Source organism: Haemorhous mexicanus, chromosome 2, assembly GCF_027477595.1.
Source record: "Haemorhous mexicanus isolate bHaeMex1 chromosome 2, bHaeMex1.pri, whole genome shotgun sequence".
NCBI lineage: Eukaryota > Metazoa > Chordata > Aves > Passeriformes > Fringillidae > Haemorhous > Haemorhous mexicanus.
The window spans coordinates 115,853,197-115,872,917 of record NC_082342.1 but is presented as its reverse complement, the minus strand read 5'-3'; the positions used below and the strand labels follow the sequence as shown (position 1 = coordinate 115,872,917).

Sequence of the window (19,721 nt, the reverse complement as noted above, 5' to 3'; positions counted from 1 at the left end):
TAGGCAACAAAAATTAACTCTGCTATAAGCATAAACACTTCCAAATCCTCCCCATATAGAGCCAGAAGAGGCATTAAAGCTATTTCCACTATTAATTTTCTTCACACAGTAACCAGAGTTAAGAGGCCCCCAAGTACAAAAACATAAGTTGTTAGTTAAATTCCATGTGCTCCTATAGTAAAGGTAGGATGTGGATCTATGCTCAGGCACAAGGATTTTTGGTGGTTTTCTTTGTGGGGTCAGGAGCTGGACTTTGATGATCCTTGTGGGTCCCTTCCAACTCAGGATATTCACAATTCTATCTGAGGGGTTTCACAAGGGCACCAGAAGAGGCTGGCTCAGACACACATCTCTGTGGTACTGCCTGATGCTTCCAGTTTTGTCTTCATACACAACACTTTTTTTAATACTTTCCTCTTAAGCAAGGAGTACAGAAGTATGTACTGTTCTGATTCAAAAGCAGCTGAACAGTTTCCTATTATAATTTATTTTTCAGAAATTATAAAAAACTATTCTCACCTTTTTCTTTGATTTAAAAAAGGAACAAATGAAAACTCGTTTCTGCTTAAAAGCAAGGAAAAAACTTTTTTAAGAAGCAAAAAAGACCCATAACCCTAATTTGTTGATAATTTTAACAGGTAACACTTGAAATCTAGTAGTCCTTCAGAATTTTGCAGTGTCCCACTCTCGAAAACTTAATGTTCAAGTATAAACAAAATCACAAATTCAAAGCCTCTGCCCTTCCAACCATTAAAAGGCAGGAGAGATTAAAAATACTTGGAAAACAACACATTTCTGTCCACCACACCAGAGACTAAGAACACATAAAGCTTTGAGAACCATGGTGTGCAAAATCTACCCTTAGGTACTATATTTGTAACACGCCCAGAAGCTCCAATAAAGTTTACCAACCAATTTACAAAATTTTTGCAGCTCTTTATTCTTCCCAATATCACTGCACTTTCTCTCCTGCCAGAGGTTGCCAATGACATGCTTTATGATGTTACATAACGGATGTTCTCCATTTTTCTTATCCTTCCACTTTATCTTACACTCTTTCTACACTTTGTTCTATTAAACTTACTGTTAAATTCTCTAGATCAGCATCACTCTCCCCTACACAGGCTTTCAGTTACACACTTTATTTCTTGCCCTTTCAACATATCCATCTGTATCTTCCACGTTTGCTCAGCTTTCTTTATCCCTCAAATCTAAAGGCAGCAAAACATGACTTGAGAACAGACACGAGAGCTCTTGGCTTTATTTTCACCTTGAGGAAAGAAGCAAAAGTTTCTTTACTCTTCCCTTCCTTGAGGGATAAGGAGGAAAAAAGGGAAGCAGCAGTCTAAGATAAAGACATAGAAAACACAGCCAACATGTTACTTTTATTTCAAAAATGGGAGAGAGTTCTGTTATACTCAGGGCATATAACTCTTACTAAGCTTTTCCACATCCTACACAAACTCTCTGAAATTTTGTTACCTGTTTTGTTCCCACTTTTACCCTGTTTTTAAAATCTTCTGAAGCAGGCCCCAGCACCATCAAACACTTAAATGCTACTTAAGTTACCAGTAATGTTTAGATGGTAACCAAGCATAAAACACAGGTAGCTGCAGGGAAGAATAAAAACACTGTGATTCACACTGCCATTCCCCTCACCCCCAAAATGGTCTGCATCACTAAGCCACCCATTCAATTCCTTAGTTTCCTACTCTTCCTCACATCTCATGAAAGTATTCTTCCTCAATCTTTCTTCTACTTACTTTAACTGAAAATTTCTTCCTTTTATTATAATACTATATTCTGAAAATCCTTCCCAAAAGACTGCTTCATTTCTCCATTCCCCTAAAATCAAATGGTGGCCTGATTTTCAGTAGTCATACGTTCAAACATATTCATTAAGTACTCAACCTAGATACCTCAGGATCTTTCCTTCATTCAGAGTTTTCTCATATATAGTCCTTCTAACATACATTTTGGTGTTCTTGCTGCACACATGCTCAGATCTGAATCTCTCCCACATCTGCTTGTGGCAGGGTAACTTCACAAAATACTTGGTATTCCTTCAGAGAGAGGAAGCCAAGTCACTGCACTCATTCCATCCCTCCTCTCCATGAAGATAGAGAAGTTGTGGATGTTCCATCCCTGGGAGTGTTCAAGGACAGACTGGATGGGGCTTTAAGCAATCTGGTCTAGTGGCACATGTCCCTGCCCACAGCAGGAGAGTAACTGCACAGTATTAAAGGCTCCTTCCAACCCAAACCGTTCTGTGATTCTATATAATCCAGTCCTGGCAACCTGTGCCTCCAAATACAGGTAATTCCATTCTCCACAAGAAAATAAGGAGCAATAGTTTTATAAATATTCCTTACATAAGTGTCACACTGACCAGGACCCACCCCAGCCTCCCAAATCTCTCTCTTGAAGGACCTTCACAGCTCTTTATGCCTGAAAAATGAACTGCATTCACAGAATCAGAGAATACCTCAATGTAAGGGTACAAAAATGGTATAAAAGCCCAAGAATGTCTTTGTTCTGGGTACCCCTCTGCAGGCACTCAGCTCAAGACCTGCTGCTGCACCACTCTATTAAATGATTTAATTTTACAAATCCAATGCCTGAGTTTTTGCTGCAGGGAACTCAAGGTCAAGCTTGAAGGAGGAAGTGTGTCCAAGAGTCTGTAGGAGCAAGGAGCTGGAAGGGGCACCCATCCACCAGATAACTGCACACGCTGGCTACAAAGGGACTCCAGACCCAGCAAAGTCTTGGGTGGGGTGTGTGTGACTCCCTAAGTGGTGTGAATTCTCACCATTCTCAGGCAGTAGCACCTCCTTTAACACGAAAAAACATCTGATCCATCGTTTCCTGGCAAAAGCACAGGCTAGACAAGATGGCCCAGCACACTGTCCAGCTGCATTTTGAAAGTGTCCAACACTGGAGAACCCACCACTGCCCTGGAGAGATGATTCCAATGGCTGACTGTTCTCTTTGTGAGTTTTTCTTGTGTTCAAAAGGAAGTTAGTCCCCAAGAGTAACTTGTACTCATTAAATCTTTTCTTATCAATGCAACTCCTTGTAAATATGGAGTCTCCATCTTCTTTGTAGGCACCCTTTAAGTACTGGAACATGCTGGTAACATCTTCCCCAAAGCCCTCTTTCTCAAGGCTGAACAAACCAGGATCTCTCATCCATTTTTCACACTTCAGCTTCTCAGTCCTTTGATTATCTTTGGAGCCTTTCTCTGGACCTTCTCCAGCCTGGCCACACCTGTTTTGTTTAGTGGGCACCAGAAGTGCACACAAATATTCCAGGCGTGGCTTGACCAGCACTGAGTAGAGCGCAGTGATAACTCCTTTGTCCTTGTTGGTGCAATCCAGCATCCCAGTCTCCCTTTGCCACGGCAGCACACAGCTCATTTTTACTGAGCTAAATCCCCCAGGACTCCCAGGTCCATTTCCAGAGAGTTGCTTCCCAGCCATAAAGATCTCAGACTGTGCTGCACTCCTGGATCAGGCTCTCCCACATGCATTTGTCTTTGCTGAACTTCATAAGGTTCTCATCAGCCCATCCAGGACAGCTCTCCTTTCTGCAGGTTCACTTCCCCACTCATTTTGGTACCAACAGCAAAATTCATGAGGGCACACTTGATCCTGTCATGATCCCACCATCCAGATCACTCATGATGGTGTTAAACAGTGACCCAGTATCAGTCCCCGGGGACCCCATTTGTAGCAAGTTTGAAAAAGAGCATTTCCCACCTTACTCTGGGTGCTGCCCATCAGCCAAGCTCCCAGATCCCTTGTCTGGATAATAACATATTGGTTTCTCTAGGAAGAGGCTGTTGAAACAGCATGGCAAGAGTTGAAATGCAGGACGACAATGTCCACCACTAGTTCCACATACACCAAGCAGGTTACTCTGTGCTAGGAGGAAATCAGGTTTGCCAAGAATGATTTGCCCTTGCTGAATCCATGCCAGCTTTACCCAACCATGTGCTTCATCAGGATTCATACCATAACTTTCCCTGGACTGAAGTACTGATGGGCTGGTAATTTCCTGCCTTCTTGTTTAAACCCTTCTTAAAGATGGGGCAACATGAACCTTCTCCCAGTCTTCTGGAACATTCCCCAGTCTTTACAACTTCTCAAAGATTACAGAGAGCAGCCTCCCAGCAGTATCCAGCCAGCTCTCTTAACACCTCTCTTAACCCAACTTTGTAGGGGTCAAGCTCCTGTAATAGCTTACACCCCAGTAATTCCTTCAAAGACAGTAGGTCTGTGCATGGAACTGGATTTTTGTTCCCAAGATTTGGGGCCCAAGCATGCTGGTAAAAACAGAGGTGAAAGAAGTGCAGAGAACCTCTGGCTCTTTAGCATTGGTTGGCAACTAATTCACCTCTCCTGTTTAATAGTGGGCCAGCATTTTCTTCTGTTTGTGCTTGTTGTTTATGATCCTTTCCTGTAGTTTTTGACATCTCCAGCCAATCTCAAGTCCAGCTGAGCTTTTACTTTTCTAACTGCACCTCTGCACGCTCTGGCAATGCCCTTGTGGTTCTCAATGGGTATTTGTTCATTTTTCTATCCGTGGTACACTCCTCTTTTGGTTTTGAGCAGACTCAGGAACTTGCAGCTAAGACATGGGCATCTCTTACCCTACCTACTTCCCTTCCATTTGAAGGTGATGAACTGGTTTCATGCTTCCAGAAGAGCCTTCTGCATGGAATCTTCCCTTGGAATCCCTCCCAACTCAGTTCTGAGCATCCAGAAGCTGGGTCTTTGAATTTCTTAAAACCTTAGTACTAACCTTCAATACTGGTTATTTAACACTAGTGAGTTTTCTATTTTTACTAGGATATTTTTGAGCTGAAGCAGTTCTCCAGCCTGGTTCATCACACAGGCCCAAAGATGTTTCACTGAAACATATAAGAAGCAACAGAGTACTTAAACTTCTGGTAGGTAGAAGAAAAATACCTAAAAATAAAAAACTTAACTTCAATTAATTAATCTACTCTTTCTTCCTGTGCAAGTAAGTTTTCAAACCATACGATAACGAAAACACTGCTTAAATAAAAAGTTAAAACGGCAACTAAACCGGAAGCAACAGAATATTGACCAAAAAAATACATTTCTTGGCTCTATTTGAAAAGCTGTTACACTGAATCTTCTGTCTAATGCTGCAAATGATACTCTGAAATTGCTCAGAATTTTAAATTCGCAAAATGGAAGTAGAAATTTAAGGAAAAGCATATTCACAATCCAGTTTGCTTTAATAACCAATCAATAGTAAGAAGTGAATCATAATTCTCAAATGCCACTGTGAGAAAAGGAAATGACTTAAAGCCATTTTAACAAACAACAATTAATTTAACAACTTACCACAAAAGAAATTCATATGCAGACATATAGTGCTCTGTTTGCAATTCATCACACAATTTTAGTCACTCCCTTTACAAAACTGTAAATGAGATCTTAATTCTACATCTTAATTAAATAAGCTCCTGCCATGAATGCTACATAGCAAATCCAAGAACCATAAAGGAAGGTTATTTGTCAATACAGCTCTGATGGCGATCCCTGCATCCTCTCACACTCTGAAGTGAAAGTACCTGATAAACAATATGCATATCCCAGATATGCTTAAAGGGGGTTTAGTTCATTAACATGGTATTTTAGGTACGTAAGTAATATTTTCCTATGACTCTTTAAATACAAATAATAATATTCAGTATCAAGAATAATACCTGAACTACTGCAAAACTTAAGACAGGGGCTCATTTTAGACATGTACCATTCAATAAACTTTATAATGGCTACAAGCAAAGTATCAAATGGCCCAGCCTACTTGTGACAGTATCAATAAAACTCATCTTGAAAACAAGCTTTGAACAGATCCCTATTTAAACAGGCCAGTCTTGGAAAGAGCTTTTCCACAGAGGAATTACTCTATTATAGTTATTTCTTTAGTCTGCCTATCCATAAAGCAGAAACCTGTAATAAATATTTAAGTGTTTTTTCTTGCTTAACTGAACTTCCCTTGTCCAACAAACTCAGACTGAACTACATTCAACACAATCCCTTTCTTTCTTCATACCAAAAATGTTCTGTAAGGTACTAAGCTCATCCTCTCAGGTGCACCTATTCAAATCCTGGCAGCCTCCACAGGGCTCCATACAAGACCCACTGATTTCAATTTTGTCTGGTTTTAACTACAAATTAAGCATTCTGCAAGATTAACATTGCTAACATTTTCTACAAAGAGTCAACTGCTCTCTATAATGACACATCAAGTTTAATAAGCATCACTTCAATGTTTAATTGTGAAAGCACATTATTCAAACATCATGCTTCAAACACCACAGCTGCAGGACTTCACCAAGAAAAGGGGTTAAAACTAAGTTACTTACATGAGTTTTTAATGTAAAATACAAGGTAGGGACGGCACTGAAGGACTGAAGTTGTATCCATATACCTATCTGCATTCAGAATGAGCAAGACAGTGGTTCAGCTCTTGGAATTACCTGATCCCAGCCTAAACCTGCCACCCAGCTCAGTTCTGCACTCACCTCATACTCACAGCCCATCTCCTTAATTCATTTCTGCAGAAGCTCATCCAAGCCCTCTAAGCAGTAACTGATTTTTACAAAACTATGTAAGCATTCTCCAACCACAAATATACACATTTCTTTCCCTTTCAGACTGTTGAAAATATAGCAAAATCCCTCCCATTATGCAAAAATTCTACCAGGTGAGGACCAAGAACTATTTTTTTCAGTAATCTGAGAATAACCTTAGGTTTAACTGATGAACCTGTAAGGCTGGAAACCAGAACTTAATTTCTCCACAGAACATAAGTGTGCCTGATTGTCAGAAGGATAAAGAACAACAGTGGGCCATGGCATATAATTCTGGCACTGAAAAGTCTTGTGACAAGTGTTAATCAGGAAAAAGTCACTTTATAGCCATAAACATTTTCCATGACTCTCTTTAATTTTGTATCATCTCACTAATGCAATGAAAACAAATGTTTCTACATGCACCAAACTATCCAAGCATGAAACATCTACTCTTTTCTAAAATGGTATAACAAACATATGGCATAGATTTTAGAAGATGCTTTCAACACTTACTTCAGATGGTATCAACATTTGCAGATAGTTTTACCTCTATAATTACCAAGTCCACTCAACCCACTAGAGTGAACAAACAGCCATGCAGGCTGGCAAGAGGCACAGAGCCATGCTGAAAGCACACCTGAGTGATGCCATGCACAGACAAAGCTTTAGATTGTCTATTCCTTCTTCACATACTGTACCTGGATTCACCTAAAGAAAATGTGAAAGCTAGATGCCAGGAGTAGCATGAGGCACAAAAGCATCAATGGTTCAATTACTGGAATGGGATGAAAACAGTTGTGTCCCATCCTTCCCACAGTTTTTCTTCATGCTTTTGAAAGTTAAATAATTTATCAGAACCTCTATTCCTCAGCTGCTAAAATACAGCAGTGCTTCCCTCTCTCCTCCATCCTCAACCACTGCCCATTTTGGCTATTTGATTATTAAAGTCAGGAGGGCACAAATTACCTTAACATGATGCACGTGTATCACTTAGAGGAATGGACCACTTCAGCCTCCAGACTCACCAGATCAGTACTTAAAAGCTACAGTATGTAACATGCATTCAACAACAGCAACAAAAATATCTTACATTATACTCCCTATTAATGGTCTCCTGACAGTGAAGATAAAACTTTCTGAAGTGCAAATGCCAACACACTAAGTGTCCTGCAATCCTAATTACACCTCTACAAAAGCATTTTGTTTGTGGACAGAGATCCATCCCTCTCTCTTCATTAACACATTAAAATGACAAGTGTAATGTTTCTGACTTCATCAATTTTCTTGCCTTTGGAAAGTAGTACCAACACTGTACTTCACACTTGAGGAATAGACAAAACATTCAGGAATATATGTTTAGAGCAATAAAATCCCACTATTAAAAAAAAAAAAAAGTCTTGAACGCTAGTTGAGAAAGTATCAACACATGCTAAGTATTTCATACTTACAGTACTGTGTAATGTCCATTTAAAAAAAATGGTTTTAATACTGGATGAAGTACAAATACTGCAAACCTATAACCAAGTACCAGGATACATAACCATTATTATATACACTATGGCTGTGATTTCCCACTATAAACATGGTACAACCAGGAACTATAGAATGTGTCACCCATTACACCTTAATGGGATCCCAGAAAGCTGCACCCTATTAATACAAACTGCATACAAAAAATAAAATAAAATACTGATCTTAAAAAAAAAATCTATGGCTCAGTTAAAATTACCCAATAAACACACTCAAAAACGTGACTCCTTCAAAAAATGCTAGAAAACCAGTTCTACCCATAACACAATTTACAAAATTTTATCCAACTTCAACTTGTTCCACAGGACAGACAGTACACAAAATAATAAACCAGTAATAGAAAATGCACAACATATTAACAAAAAAACAAACCCAAACATAAAGGAACAACTCAGATACAAATTTACAGAAATTGGAGAGGCTGCCCACTTCCTGGAGTGCCTTACAAACGTCTCCTGGTACCAATTTCCAGTTTCTCAATTCCCAGTACAGTCATTATATAAGACAAACATTCTTAATTATTTTTCAAGCAATATTTCTTTGTTTTGAAGAAAATAAATCAAGCCAAAATCTTTCTAGTTATTGAAAAAAGAAGAAAACACTTTACTATGCTAAGATTAACCTGCTAAAATGTTTTCTTGCACAATTATTTTTCAAGCAGTTTGTTATAAATAGAACTGTGTATATTTTATTATGGATTAGTATGAAATTAACATTAATGTCAACACTGAGAGGACAAAGTCAACATATACTAATTCACATTGTCTGAAACTATTTTCAAACAAGCAACACTGAAACTGTAAGAAAAATGAAAGAATATTGTCACAGTGCATTTATTTTGTAAGCTTCATAAAAGCACAGATAAGCACACTGTTAATTTTGTCAACACATGTGGCCTTCACACAAAGGAAATACCATTTTTAAAATCAGCTGGAAAACAAAAGGGCTGCTAAACCATGAGAAGAAACACAGACTAAAACATGGCATATTGTGTGGAACTACTTCATCTCTCCAAATCGACTCCAACATCAATACTTTTAAATGGAAACATGCTTCAGTTTTTGTCCACAGGATATGACAAACTGATTAAACTCAATGAATAGGAATTAACAAGCATCTTATACCCAATACATCAGACCAGCTACATCAACCTACATCTGTACAGATGCCAATTACAGCTTATGAAACGATGGTTTGTCACTGCAATCAAGTCAACTTTGGCTAAACACTGGAAACATCATCAAAAACAAAAGGAAGAAAAAAAAAGGAAATGCTTTGCAATTCACTTCCAATACAATGGATATCCTCACCCTCCCCCCTCAAGTAATCTTTAAGCTTCACCTCCTGCTAGAATACCTTCCTGGGAGAAAGAGACATCAAGACACCAGCAGGGTTTTTGTTTTGGGGTTTTTTTCCTCCTTCACGTTAATGTTCTTGTCAACTACGGAAGCATAATAGTGAGCACTTTCTCCTGCACAAGACTGACTACGCTGGATTTCCAGCATTTCAACCAGTTTGAAAGGTGATATCTTAATTTCCCTCCCCTCTTTCCCAAAACCACACTAACTGCAAACTATGATTTTCAAGCTCCTTTTTCTGCAAAATAAACGCAAAATTTTTGGCAACAGAAAATTCCATTCCTTTGTCAGACACACTCACAGTGTGTACACCATTACAGGAAAGTTTCTTTTGGCTTATCACATACCCAATACATGGGGCAACATTACAATATTCCTGACCCTTAATCCATACCTTCAATAATTCATAAAATTGTACAGATCTCATGTCCTAGCTGCGCTTTTGATTTGCTACACCCAGCAGCACAGCTTGGCTCAGTTCATGATACTACATCCTACAAAGCAAAACCACCAAAAAACGGGGGACTGCAGACCTGCAGCACAAATAGAACCCACAAGTAAATTAAAGCTCTAGACATGAAGCTTCCTCCATCTCTCAAAGAGATCCCAGTTTTCTTATTATTTAATCCTGTCAGGGTGTGGCTTTGTTAACCTGAAGGACCCACTGCAAATGCCTCCTGCAATCCCCTCCAAGCCAATGCACACCTCTTAGTGAACCCCACCAAAAACGACTGTCTTCTTGCACCCAGGCACCAAATTTAAGCCCAGAACAAACTCCTCCTGCTGCACGAGAAGCCAGGCAGGGAAGGGAGCTGTTCCCCAAATAGTTACAACCCAAATCCTCCTGTGAGCCTCCCCAGACAGGAACCCTGCTCCTGCCACCTCAAGCACAGGTAACCAGGGAGCACTGCCAGGCCCCACAGAGCACTCACTGCTCCAGCCTGGCAGCCTCTGGAAAAGGTTCAATACTAGGTGTGCTCCTCTCACATCGAGGGGAGCACTGATAAATTTCTGCCTTTGTGAAGAATTCCTCTGGAAACATGACTCAATGGTTTTTCTTACCTGCTACACTTACACATAAATCTTATACTGTAACATGCTGCCTTGTAGATTGTTAAATCAGTCAGTCAGGATTTCATAATTATGTAGTCTAGGGTCTTTGTTAGCTGTTGTTACTCCATGCACAAAAGGAAACATTTTGTTGCTATCGCTGTAAAACCTATTAATTAACTGCACATATATTCGGCCTCAGTTTCTACTATAAAAAAATAACTGCAACATTGAATTAAAGTGGTCTGCTAGATTAATTGTTCTGAAGCCCTCAATAGAGCATAAATTGCATAAAGCTTCACACTGAACAGGAATGAAGCAGAAATTACCTTAAAAATAGCAACTTCTTATCGGTAACAGAAACACAAGCATGTTCCTTCAAAGTAAAAAGCACAAACAAAACCGAAACTGGTTCAAACCAAGAAATTCCTCTCGAACATCTCTGCACTGAACAGCAACGTTTTAATCCTTCTACTTCCTTAAATAATCTTTCTCAGAAACAAGTTTTACAAAGAACATGCTTTGTGAGTTACTGTGCAATTCATAAACATACAAAACACCCTCCAAAAACTGAGGTGAAATAGCAAAATATTTGGTTTGCTTGGGGATTTTTTTAGTATTCACTGCATGGATTCACAGCTTAATACAGTAAAAGAACATACATAGATATTTCTGAAAACGTTTTTCAAAACTATCAAAACGCCCTGCAACTTCATATTGTACATTCTAAAATTACAATTGACTGACATTTTAAAAAAAGCATTACACGTAAGAGAGGCACAAAACTCAACTAATAGGCTGAATTACTCTTTGAACCACTTAATTTTGCAGTACGCGAAATAAAACTTAAACGAGGGATTTTATGTGACAGATGATCCAATGAGATGTGAAGCTTTTATTTTCTATCTGGCATCCTTAAGCTCTACCCCATACGGGATTCGGTCTAATATTTCCAATAGCCTCAGCAGCATTCACACAGGAGACAAGAGTTCTGGTCCACCAACAGTTAATGTACGTTATTTAACTGGTTTGACATGTCACTCCCCTACCTTTTTGATTAATGGGAAGAAGTGCTCTTATAAATAACTCTGAAAATCGAAAGGAAACCGCCAGATTTTTTTCTTTTAAAATATAAGCAGAAAGGAAAGTGTACTCGCTTCTCCTTCCATCCGTCCCCCCTCCCCCCACGTCCTGACATTGAGCTTTTCCAATTCTGCCAGAAATAAAACACCTAAACACAAGCACAGACCTAGGCTACCCAATTCAACACGCCTTAGAGTCAAATCTTCAGATCAACCAAAACCAGCAGCAGAAAAAAAAAATTCTCCAAGACACAGTCCGGGCACAACAATGGGATGAGCAGTGTCAAACGCCAGACTACTGACAGGAACAAGCCAGGAAGCAGGAACCAGAGTAGCACTGTCCCCTTTGCTTCAGCCGTGTAGCATTTCAGAAACAGTTCCACTTATTCTGCTACCCGAACGTTTCCCTGGCGTGTGGTGTTTTAAGCACAGCTGGCAGACACTCGGCCCGCACAGCCTTTGTCAGCAGCCCACGGATGGGCAGTAGAACGTGCTACAGGTTGATAAGGAGGGCACCGGCGCTGCAAAGCAGCAGGAAAGCGCCCAGAAAGAACTTGGGATGCGCAGGAGAGTTTCCCTCAGCCTTCACCGGGGGCTCCACGCTCCCCACATTCGCTCCCGGTGTTTGTTTCGTGTTTACCTCCCCCCCCTTCTCTTTCTCCTCCCTGTCCGGCCATCTTGGGCCGACAGGAGCAGCCATTACTTAACTAAATGACAGGGCCAACAACTTTCCACAGAGACAAACACCTCTCTCCGGACACCGGGCCGGGCGGCAGCAGCCCGCGGGACGCCCCGCTCCCTGTCAAGCCGGGACGGCGGGCGGGACGCGGGGCTCGGGGAGGACCGGGCACGCTGGATGAGAGCAGCGGGGCCCGCAGAGTAAACAAGTCACTCGGACGGGCTCCGGGAGCCGCTCAGCGCCGCGCCTGCCCCAGCCCGGACCCCGCGCTCCCTGCGGGCTCCGGCCCCGGCTCCGCTGCCGGCGGCGGGGGGCGAAAATCACGAGGGAGGGTCCCGGGAGCGGCAACGTCAGCAGCGCCGAGCGCGCCCTCCCTCCCTCGCTCGCTCGCTCTCCCCCCGCTGCCGCCTCCTCCTCCTCCTCGTCCTCCGCCTCCCCCCCTCCGCCCCCGCGCCCCCCTCCCCCGGCCCGTCCGCTCCCGGCCCCGGGTTCCGCCACTTTCCCGTCCCAGGGCTGGACAGGCACCCGCATGGCCACGCTCCCCTCGTCCCGCTCGGGGAGAATGGCGGGGGGGAGGAGGGGTAAAAAGGAAAGGGGCAAAGGCGGCAGCAACGCATTGAGACCCCGCGGAGGTGGCGGTGCCCCCCGCACACCCCCTGCACACACTCACCGTGCGGGCCCGGGGGTCCCGAGGGAAGGGGCGGCGGGGCCGCCTCGCTCCCCATCCCCCGTTTCCCCCCCTCCCCCCCATCCCCGCTCCACATCCACCCTCGCGCTTACCTTTAACAGCAAGGCCTTCGTTCTGGCGCCATCTTCATGAAGCCTCAGAAATCCGAAGAGCCGGCTGCGAGGAGGGGAGCGGGCGGGAGGGAGGGGAGAGAGAGGCACCGGCGTTAGCGAGAGTCAGCGCGGCGGGCGGGCGAGGGCAGAGCGCGGCCCGGGAGCGGCGGCGCACGGGGAGCCGCGGGCAGGGGAGCGGGGGGACACGGAGGGAGCGCGGGCCGAGCCGGGACACGGAGGCGGCCGGGGCGCAGTGGGGAGCGGGTACCTGTCGAGGCCGGATAGGGCTTCTCTCTCCTGGGCTGTCAAGCTGGCGAAGTCCTCCTCGCTCTGGCCGCTCGCTTTCCCCGCCGCCATTTTCTTTTCCTCATCACCGAAAGGAGCAGCAGAGGCGGCGGCGGCGAGCGACACTCCGCACGATTTCATGGAAACGCAGCGTAATTAACTCGCGGATCGCACCCCCCCCTCCCTGCGCGCCCCCAACACCCCCCAGCGCCGGGCGGGGCGGGGTGCCCGACACACACACACACCACAACTTTTATTACAACAACAACAGCCGGCAGGGAGGGGGAGGGAGGGAGGGAGGGGAGGGGAGGGGAGAGGGAGGGAGGGAGGGAGGCGGGGGGAAGCCCCGCTGCTCGGAGGAGGAGGAGGAGGGAGGGAAGGAGGGGGGAGGGAGCCCCAGCGCTGGAGACTCGGGGGAGGAGGAGGAGGCGGCGGCTGCGGATGGCGGCGGAGCGGTGTTTACATCGCCGCTCGCCGCCGGCGGCGCGGGGAGCCGAGGTGTCGGGGAGCCGGGGGGGACTCTCCCGCCCGCCCCGCGGCTCGGGGTGTGTTTTGCCGCCCGTACAAACTTCCACGGAGCCGCTGCCCAAAGTTGTTGTAATTGTGTCACACCGCGGACCCCGCGCGCCGCCACCGCGACCCCCCCGTCCAGCCCCGCCCGCCCGCGGCCGTGCAGCCAATCGGCGCCGCCGCCGCGGCCCACGTGACCTTTGTTGACTTACGTCAGTCATTGCGCTCCACCGCCGCTGCGCCCCGGTTTGGTTGGCCCTCGCCGCCCGCCTCCCCCGCCCGCCTCACGCCATTGGCCTGTAAGTGATAAGGGAGGTGGGGTTTCGGAGACCTGCCGTTTGTGATAGGTCAAGCGGGCCGTCAGTCAGACGAGCTTTTCGATTAGCGAGCACTAGCAGGTTGGGATGCGCCTTTAAAAGCGAACGGCGGGGGAGGGAGGGGAGATGTCGGGAGTGGCGGGCGCTGGGGTGGGAAGAGGAGGAACGAAGGAGGGCTGCGCTCACGGGTGGAGTTGCGTAACGGGGGCTCCGGGCTGGAGGAGTGGACGCCGCTGAGGAAGGCGCCATGTCCCACCGGCGGGGGGCAGTAGGCACGCTCGCACCCCCAGGCCCGTCCCGCCTCGGGCGTGGCGCTGTTGGCACGAGCGGAAAATAAATGCTTCCCGGAGCGGGAACGGGGCTGAATGGGGCTGCGAGGGAAATGCTTGGTCGGCGGGCAACGGTCGCACGGAAGGGCGGGGGCCGCCCCTGCCGTTGGTTTCGCCCACACCCCCCCGCCTCCCCCGGGAGCCCGTGACAGGTGGAGCGGGCCCCGCCGGTGCGCGCCGCCTCGCGGCTGTCACGTGGCGCGGGCTGCCGCGCGCGCTTCGCGCGAGACGCACGGCAAGTCTCGCGATGTCTCGAGAGCCTCGGGGCGTGAGGGCGGGGAGGGCCCGGTCCGGCCCCGGCCGCCGCGGCGGGAAAAGCGCGATGGACGGAAATTGCGACAGCGGGCATTTCGGGCTTCTGGGCACGCTTCGCCTGTGAGTAAAGCTCTGAATGTCTTGAGGCGCGGGAAGAAAAGGGGCTTTGCTACTTACTTTCCCTGCTTCACACGGTTTAGCGCAGCTCCAGCCCGACCTGTAGATGAAGCGTAACCAGATCATCACACACTGCCTTTCGGGACTTGAGCAGCCATCTCGTCCCAGCCGCCTGCCATGGGCAGGGACACCTTCCGCTAGACCAGGTTTCTCCAACCTGGCGTTGAACACTTTCAGAGATGGGACATCCACGCTAGTTCCTGTGCCACCACACCGTCCTTAGGTTCCTCCACCCTTCCCAGCTCAACCAGGAGCCCAAGGGACTGCGTTTCTCTTTACAGTGCCACACAGCCAAAAGGCTTTAGGGCTTTTTAAGTAAGGTGTTTGCAGATCACTCCATCTTGGCTTCGCTGTGGCGTGTACGAGGAGCTGAGCCCTGCTGTGGGTGTGTGAGGGCACAGCTCATTCCCATTTTGCTGAAAGTGGATCAGAACAGCCTTCTGTAACAGCATTGCATCACTTCTCTGGTGTCTAGCTGAAGCTCCATGTCTGGGCTGGCTTTTCCCATTTGAATTTCCTGTTCGATGATTACTAGGTGCTCTAAAGCAAAAGTCAAGCCCCTTAGCTGCCTTTGGGAATTCGGTGGACGAGGTCAAAGACCAGCCTATGCAGTGGATGCTGCTGCTTGCTGGTTCTACTTTAATTGCCCCTCTCCAATCATGCTCACAACTCTGAAGCCTGTCTCTGCCTCTTTAAGTGTTAAACTAACATGTCAGTGATGTTTTTCAGGTGCATCCTCACGTGTTTTCTGGTCCTGATGGTGCAGAGTCACTGGCAGGAATGGAGACCTGGTCAAGACAAAGTCTTAAATAATGCAAATGAAGACTCAGAGTAGTGTGTCCTTGCTGCTCTTAAAAGCAGACTCTTGTAATGTAGCTTTGCTTTCTGATGCAAATGCAGGAAGAGCAGAAAAAAGCATCTGGGTTTGATGGTGTTGCATTTCTTCATAAAAGAGTCAGCAGCCAGTTTGTTGAGAGTATTGGTATAAGAGACAGGCATTTGTGTTTGAAGGACTTGAAAGTTTGATATCCAGATAAAACCCAAGTTATTTTTGGTGCTGGGAATGGGCCATAGTCTGTTAATAGTGGAAACACTATGATCAAACATCTGTGTTCATCTGTATTGTCCATGGCTTCTCTGTCATGGATTTTCTCAGCAGAGTTTCCTCAGGTGCCAAAATCAGTGCCAAGACCCTGACTCGTTGGGAATGTGCCATAAATATGGGGTTTCAGTGCAGGTTGTTTCTCAGTCTTGGCTCTCAAGTGTAAAGTTTCCACTTTGCAGCATCCTGAGTATAAATCAGCAGAAAGGAGAGTAGACAAAACCATTTCTCAGTGGAAGAAAGGGATTGCTGAATAACAGAGCAAATCAGGAGACTGTAGAAGCAGAGTCCTTGTCCAGCTGAAACTTGTGTGCACCTGAAGTCACAACCCCTGAGTTACCTCTCTAGTACTGTCAGTGCCACTCTCAACCCTCTGTACTCTGCCTGAATTGCTGGGATTGAATTTCCAGATGCCCTTATTTATTTGTGTGTTTGTTTATTTATTTATTTGCTGTCACTTCCAAGTCAGGTAGGAAATCTGAAGGAGCAGTAGATCAGTCCCTGTTGGATACAATTGGAATCTCATGGTCTTCTGTAGTCCAGGCATACTTTATAGTCACCTGCAGCAAGATCCATCCCTGGAAAAACTGGTGTTTCAAGCTGGGTGTATCAGTTCCAATTGGTTTGGTTTTCATTCCTGCTTTTGGAAGTTCTGGGCAGCTGCCAGCCTTGACCAGCTGAGCAAATGAGGGCAGAGGTCATCTCCTTACCCAAGAGTCTGAAGAAGCTCAGGAGCCACATGTGATCTCTGCTGATGCTGCTGTTTGAGAAAAGATTTTGAGGTGTGGAGTCAACATTATGCTCCCAATAGCTCAGGAGGCATCTTACTATGAGGCAAATCCTTTTGAGCAGAGGAGGCAAAATGTGATGAGACAACCTTGGGTTCATGTGACAGTGTGAATGTATTGAAAGACAGCAAAGGAAAAAGCAGACTGACCAACGGAACCCACAGGATGCCATTTTGTGTCCTACAGAACATAAATCTAATACTTACATTGTTGCCATCTTGGAAAATTTTAGTCAACCTGCCTGCTATATGTGGCTCTTTGGCATATGAGGGAAAGCAGCATAATCTAGTAAAATGTGCCAGTGGGTGAGTTAGGGAGAAAGCAGTTTCATTCACACTTCTCTTTTTCTGCATTTGTTTTCCTTACTGTTGTTTTCTTTTACTCCATGGTAAAAGAAGAAAAGCTTAAATTACTAAACTATTTTCTTGATATTTGGAAAAAAAATCCTGTTTGCTTCCTTTTTGTACTCTAGCAGTGGCTTTTCTATTGTCCTGGAGTTTGGAGTAAAATTACCTGCAATTTACATGTTCTTTGTACTACCCACATTAAAGTTCTAATGGGTGTCGTGTGATGATCTGTGTTTTGACAGCATATGGTGGTCAAGAAAGTGGGAAAGCTGATCTAAACCCCAAGGTTTTGGGTTGTTTTTAGTTATTTTTTTCTTAAAAAAAAAAAGGCAAATGCTTTTGCTGGCAATAAGGAAAACCAATAAATACATGGGTAGGAGAATTATTATTGAAAATAGGAAAAAAGTCACTACACTGCTGTTTATCACTATGTTGAAGAAATAATTGCTTTTTAATCTCAGACTTTCCTAGCTTTGGGTGGTAAGGGGAGTGAACTAGTCTAGGAAATAGGTTATTATAAAGAAAAAAATACAGTTTTTTAAATGAAAACGTAAAAAATTAAATGCTTTGGTTATAGACCTTAGTTATTATTGTTCTGTTTTGCTTGAATCATGTGGCCATTTTTGTCCATTGCCCGCTCTCTCCTTGGTTAGCATGAGTTTAAAACCTGTATTGTCTTTGAAAGGCTTAATGCTGGAATTCATCTGGGGGTTAAGTGGTAAGTCATGGTCATAAGAAGTTCACACAGTCACCAGGTAAGCAGTAATGTCCATCCCTGTGCAGCAACATGTCAGCAATTCAGTCCAAGCATGAAAACCATGAATTTGTGTCATCAGCTTAACTGCATTCTGGGCTGTTTGACATTCAGAAAGCAGGGCATTTTGGGGTGTTCTGTAGATTTGCTGTGTAAGAGGGACCAGTTCTCTGCATGCCAGCATGAACACAGCGACTTCTTTGCTGAAGTTCTACCAGTAAAAGAAACAACTCGTAGAAGATCTGTATACTATTTTTGCAGTATATAGATCTATGTTACACTAACTGATGGTTTCTGCTGACTTGGAGAAATAAATAATGTCAAAAATTATCCTTGTCCAGGAGGTGGTTCCTTTATAATGCAACTGATGGTAGTTTTTTAGATCTTTTTTTCAATTGTGCCTGTACCTCCCACCTCCAGCACTTTTGGTTGTTTCTTTGGTGTGCATTCCAAATCTGGAAATGCTTTCATTTATGGTAATATTTGTAGGTGAATGTCTGTCTTCCCCCTAGGAACCAGATGTGGCAGTTTATGACTCGCCACCTTCCAAAGAAATCACTTTGACAGGAGGTGATCCTAAACAAGGATCTCTGTTCTTCCAGAACAGTGCAGAGAAACTGAAATTTCTTACATTTGTTTCCATGCAGGAATTTGAGAAGCTGATAATAAAATACAGTGTCTATATTAACTTGTCTTCAGATTGACAGTTGTAGTTTAACAGAATTTGGCAAATGCTGTAAAGAAGAAAAAAATCCCATCTTTTTGTTTCTATGGTGGTTTTATATGTATTGACTTAATATTAGTTGCTGGGCTGATACCTGTGTAGCCTACTGGTTCTGTGGCTTGGAAGTAAAAAATAAATTACATTTCTAAGCCAGCTCTGAGTAAAATTATGACGGTTTTTTTTGTAAACATTTGAAAAGGGCCAATCCTGATGCTCAGCAAACCAGGTGAATGGATATCTTGTTAACTTTTGTTAATCCTGGGACAGAATCCAATATTACCCAAAATACTTTATTATCTGATATTGTTGTTTTTCTCCAAGAACAGAGGATGCCACGTGCTCTTACTGCATTTAATTTAGTGTTTCATACACAAATCTTTTTGAGAAAGTGTCTGGGAATTACTTATGTTAAAAGCCTCAACTGTTGTGTACGTTGCTTTTTGTTAATATTTATGTGCATGTCTAAAAGGACAAAATCTTCAATAACCAATCTAAACGCTATTTTGGCTGTAGTCTCTATTTGTCCTTTTCTTACAACATCAGCCACTTTTAAAATCTGGTATTTTGCACAGGTAGTGGTAGATACTAAGTCTTGTAATGGTACGCGGGTGAGAGTTTTAAAGGTGCAAACAGCAGAAGTAGCTTTGGGACATTGGGTGTGGCAGTCAAAGCCTCAGCTCAAGAAGCTCCATCTTGCACTTACAAACAATGGCAGTTCTCCATCCTTGTCTAAGCAGTTCAGGGTTCCCTCTCAGCAATGGGTGAGTCAGGGCATTTCAAATGAAATAAAACATCATGCTTCAATATGCAGACTTAGTTGCTGTAGGACAACTCTCTTCTATTTTTGAATCTTCCCAAAGTGAGGTGGCATTCCATTAATTTGATATATAGGACACAATGGGGTTGTATTCAAAGCGTGTAAACGTGTTCATCATATGTAACTGGAAGATAGGCAAAACACCAAACTGAAATGTGTGGGTTTTTTTTTTTTTTTTTGTTTGCTCTTTTTTTTATTTTCTTCAGTTTGCTATTATCAAGAGG

At 44.3% G+C, this 19,721-nt stretch overlaps 1 protein-coding gene and 1 long non-coding RNA gene across 10 annotated transcripts in view; one reads left to right on the top strand and one right to left on the bottom strand.

Moving 5' to 3' along the window:
• Positions 1–13,670, bottom strand: part of KDM6A (lysine demethylase 6A) — a 151,432-nt gene extending 137,762 nt beyond the window's left edge. For 7 of the 9 annotated variants that reach the window (XR_009485499.1, XR_009485500.1, XM_059840013.1 and 4 more), the window contains exons 1-2: positions 13,361–13,670; positions 13,093–13,156 (exon numbers count right to left, since the gene is read on the bottom strand). Coding sequence is in view for 7 of the 9 variants with exons in the window: in XM_059840013.1 (XP_059695996.1) it covers positions 13,093–13,156; positions 13,361–13,518 (222 nt within the window). In the remaining 2 variants the exon portion in view is untranslated. The remainder of the gene's footprint in view (positions 1–13,092; positions 13,157–13,360) is intronic. The other 2 variants (XM_059840014.1, XM_059840019.1) reach the window with 1 other exon arrangement.
• Positions 13,671–14,029: 359 nt separating this feature from the next.
• LOC132324050 (uncharacterized) lies at positions 14,030–18,834 on the top strand. Its single transcript, XR_009485501.1, has 2 exons — positions 14,030–14,908; positions 15,695–18,834. It is a non-coding gene; the product is annotated as an uncharacterized LOC132324050 (long non-coding RNA).
• Positions 18,835–19,721: the final 887 nt, after the last annotated feature.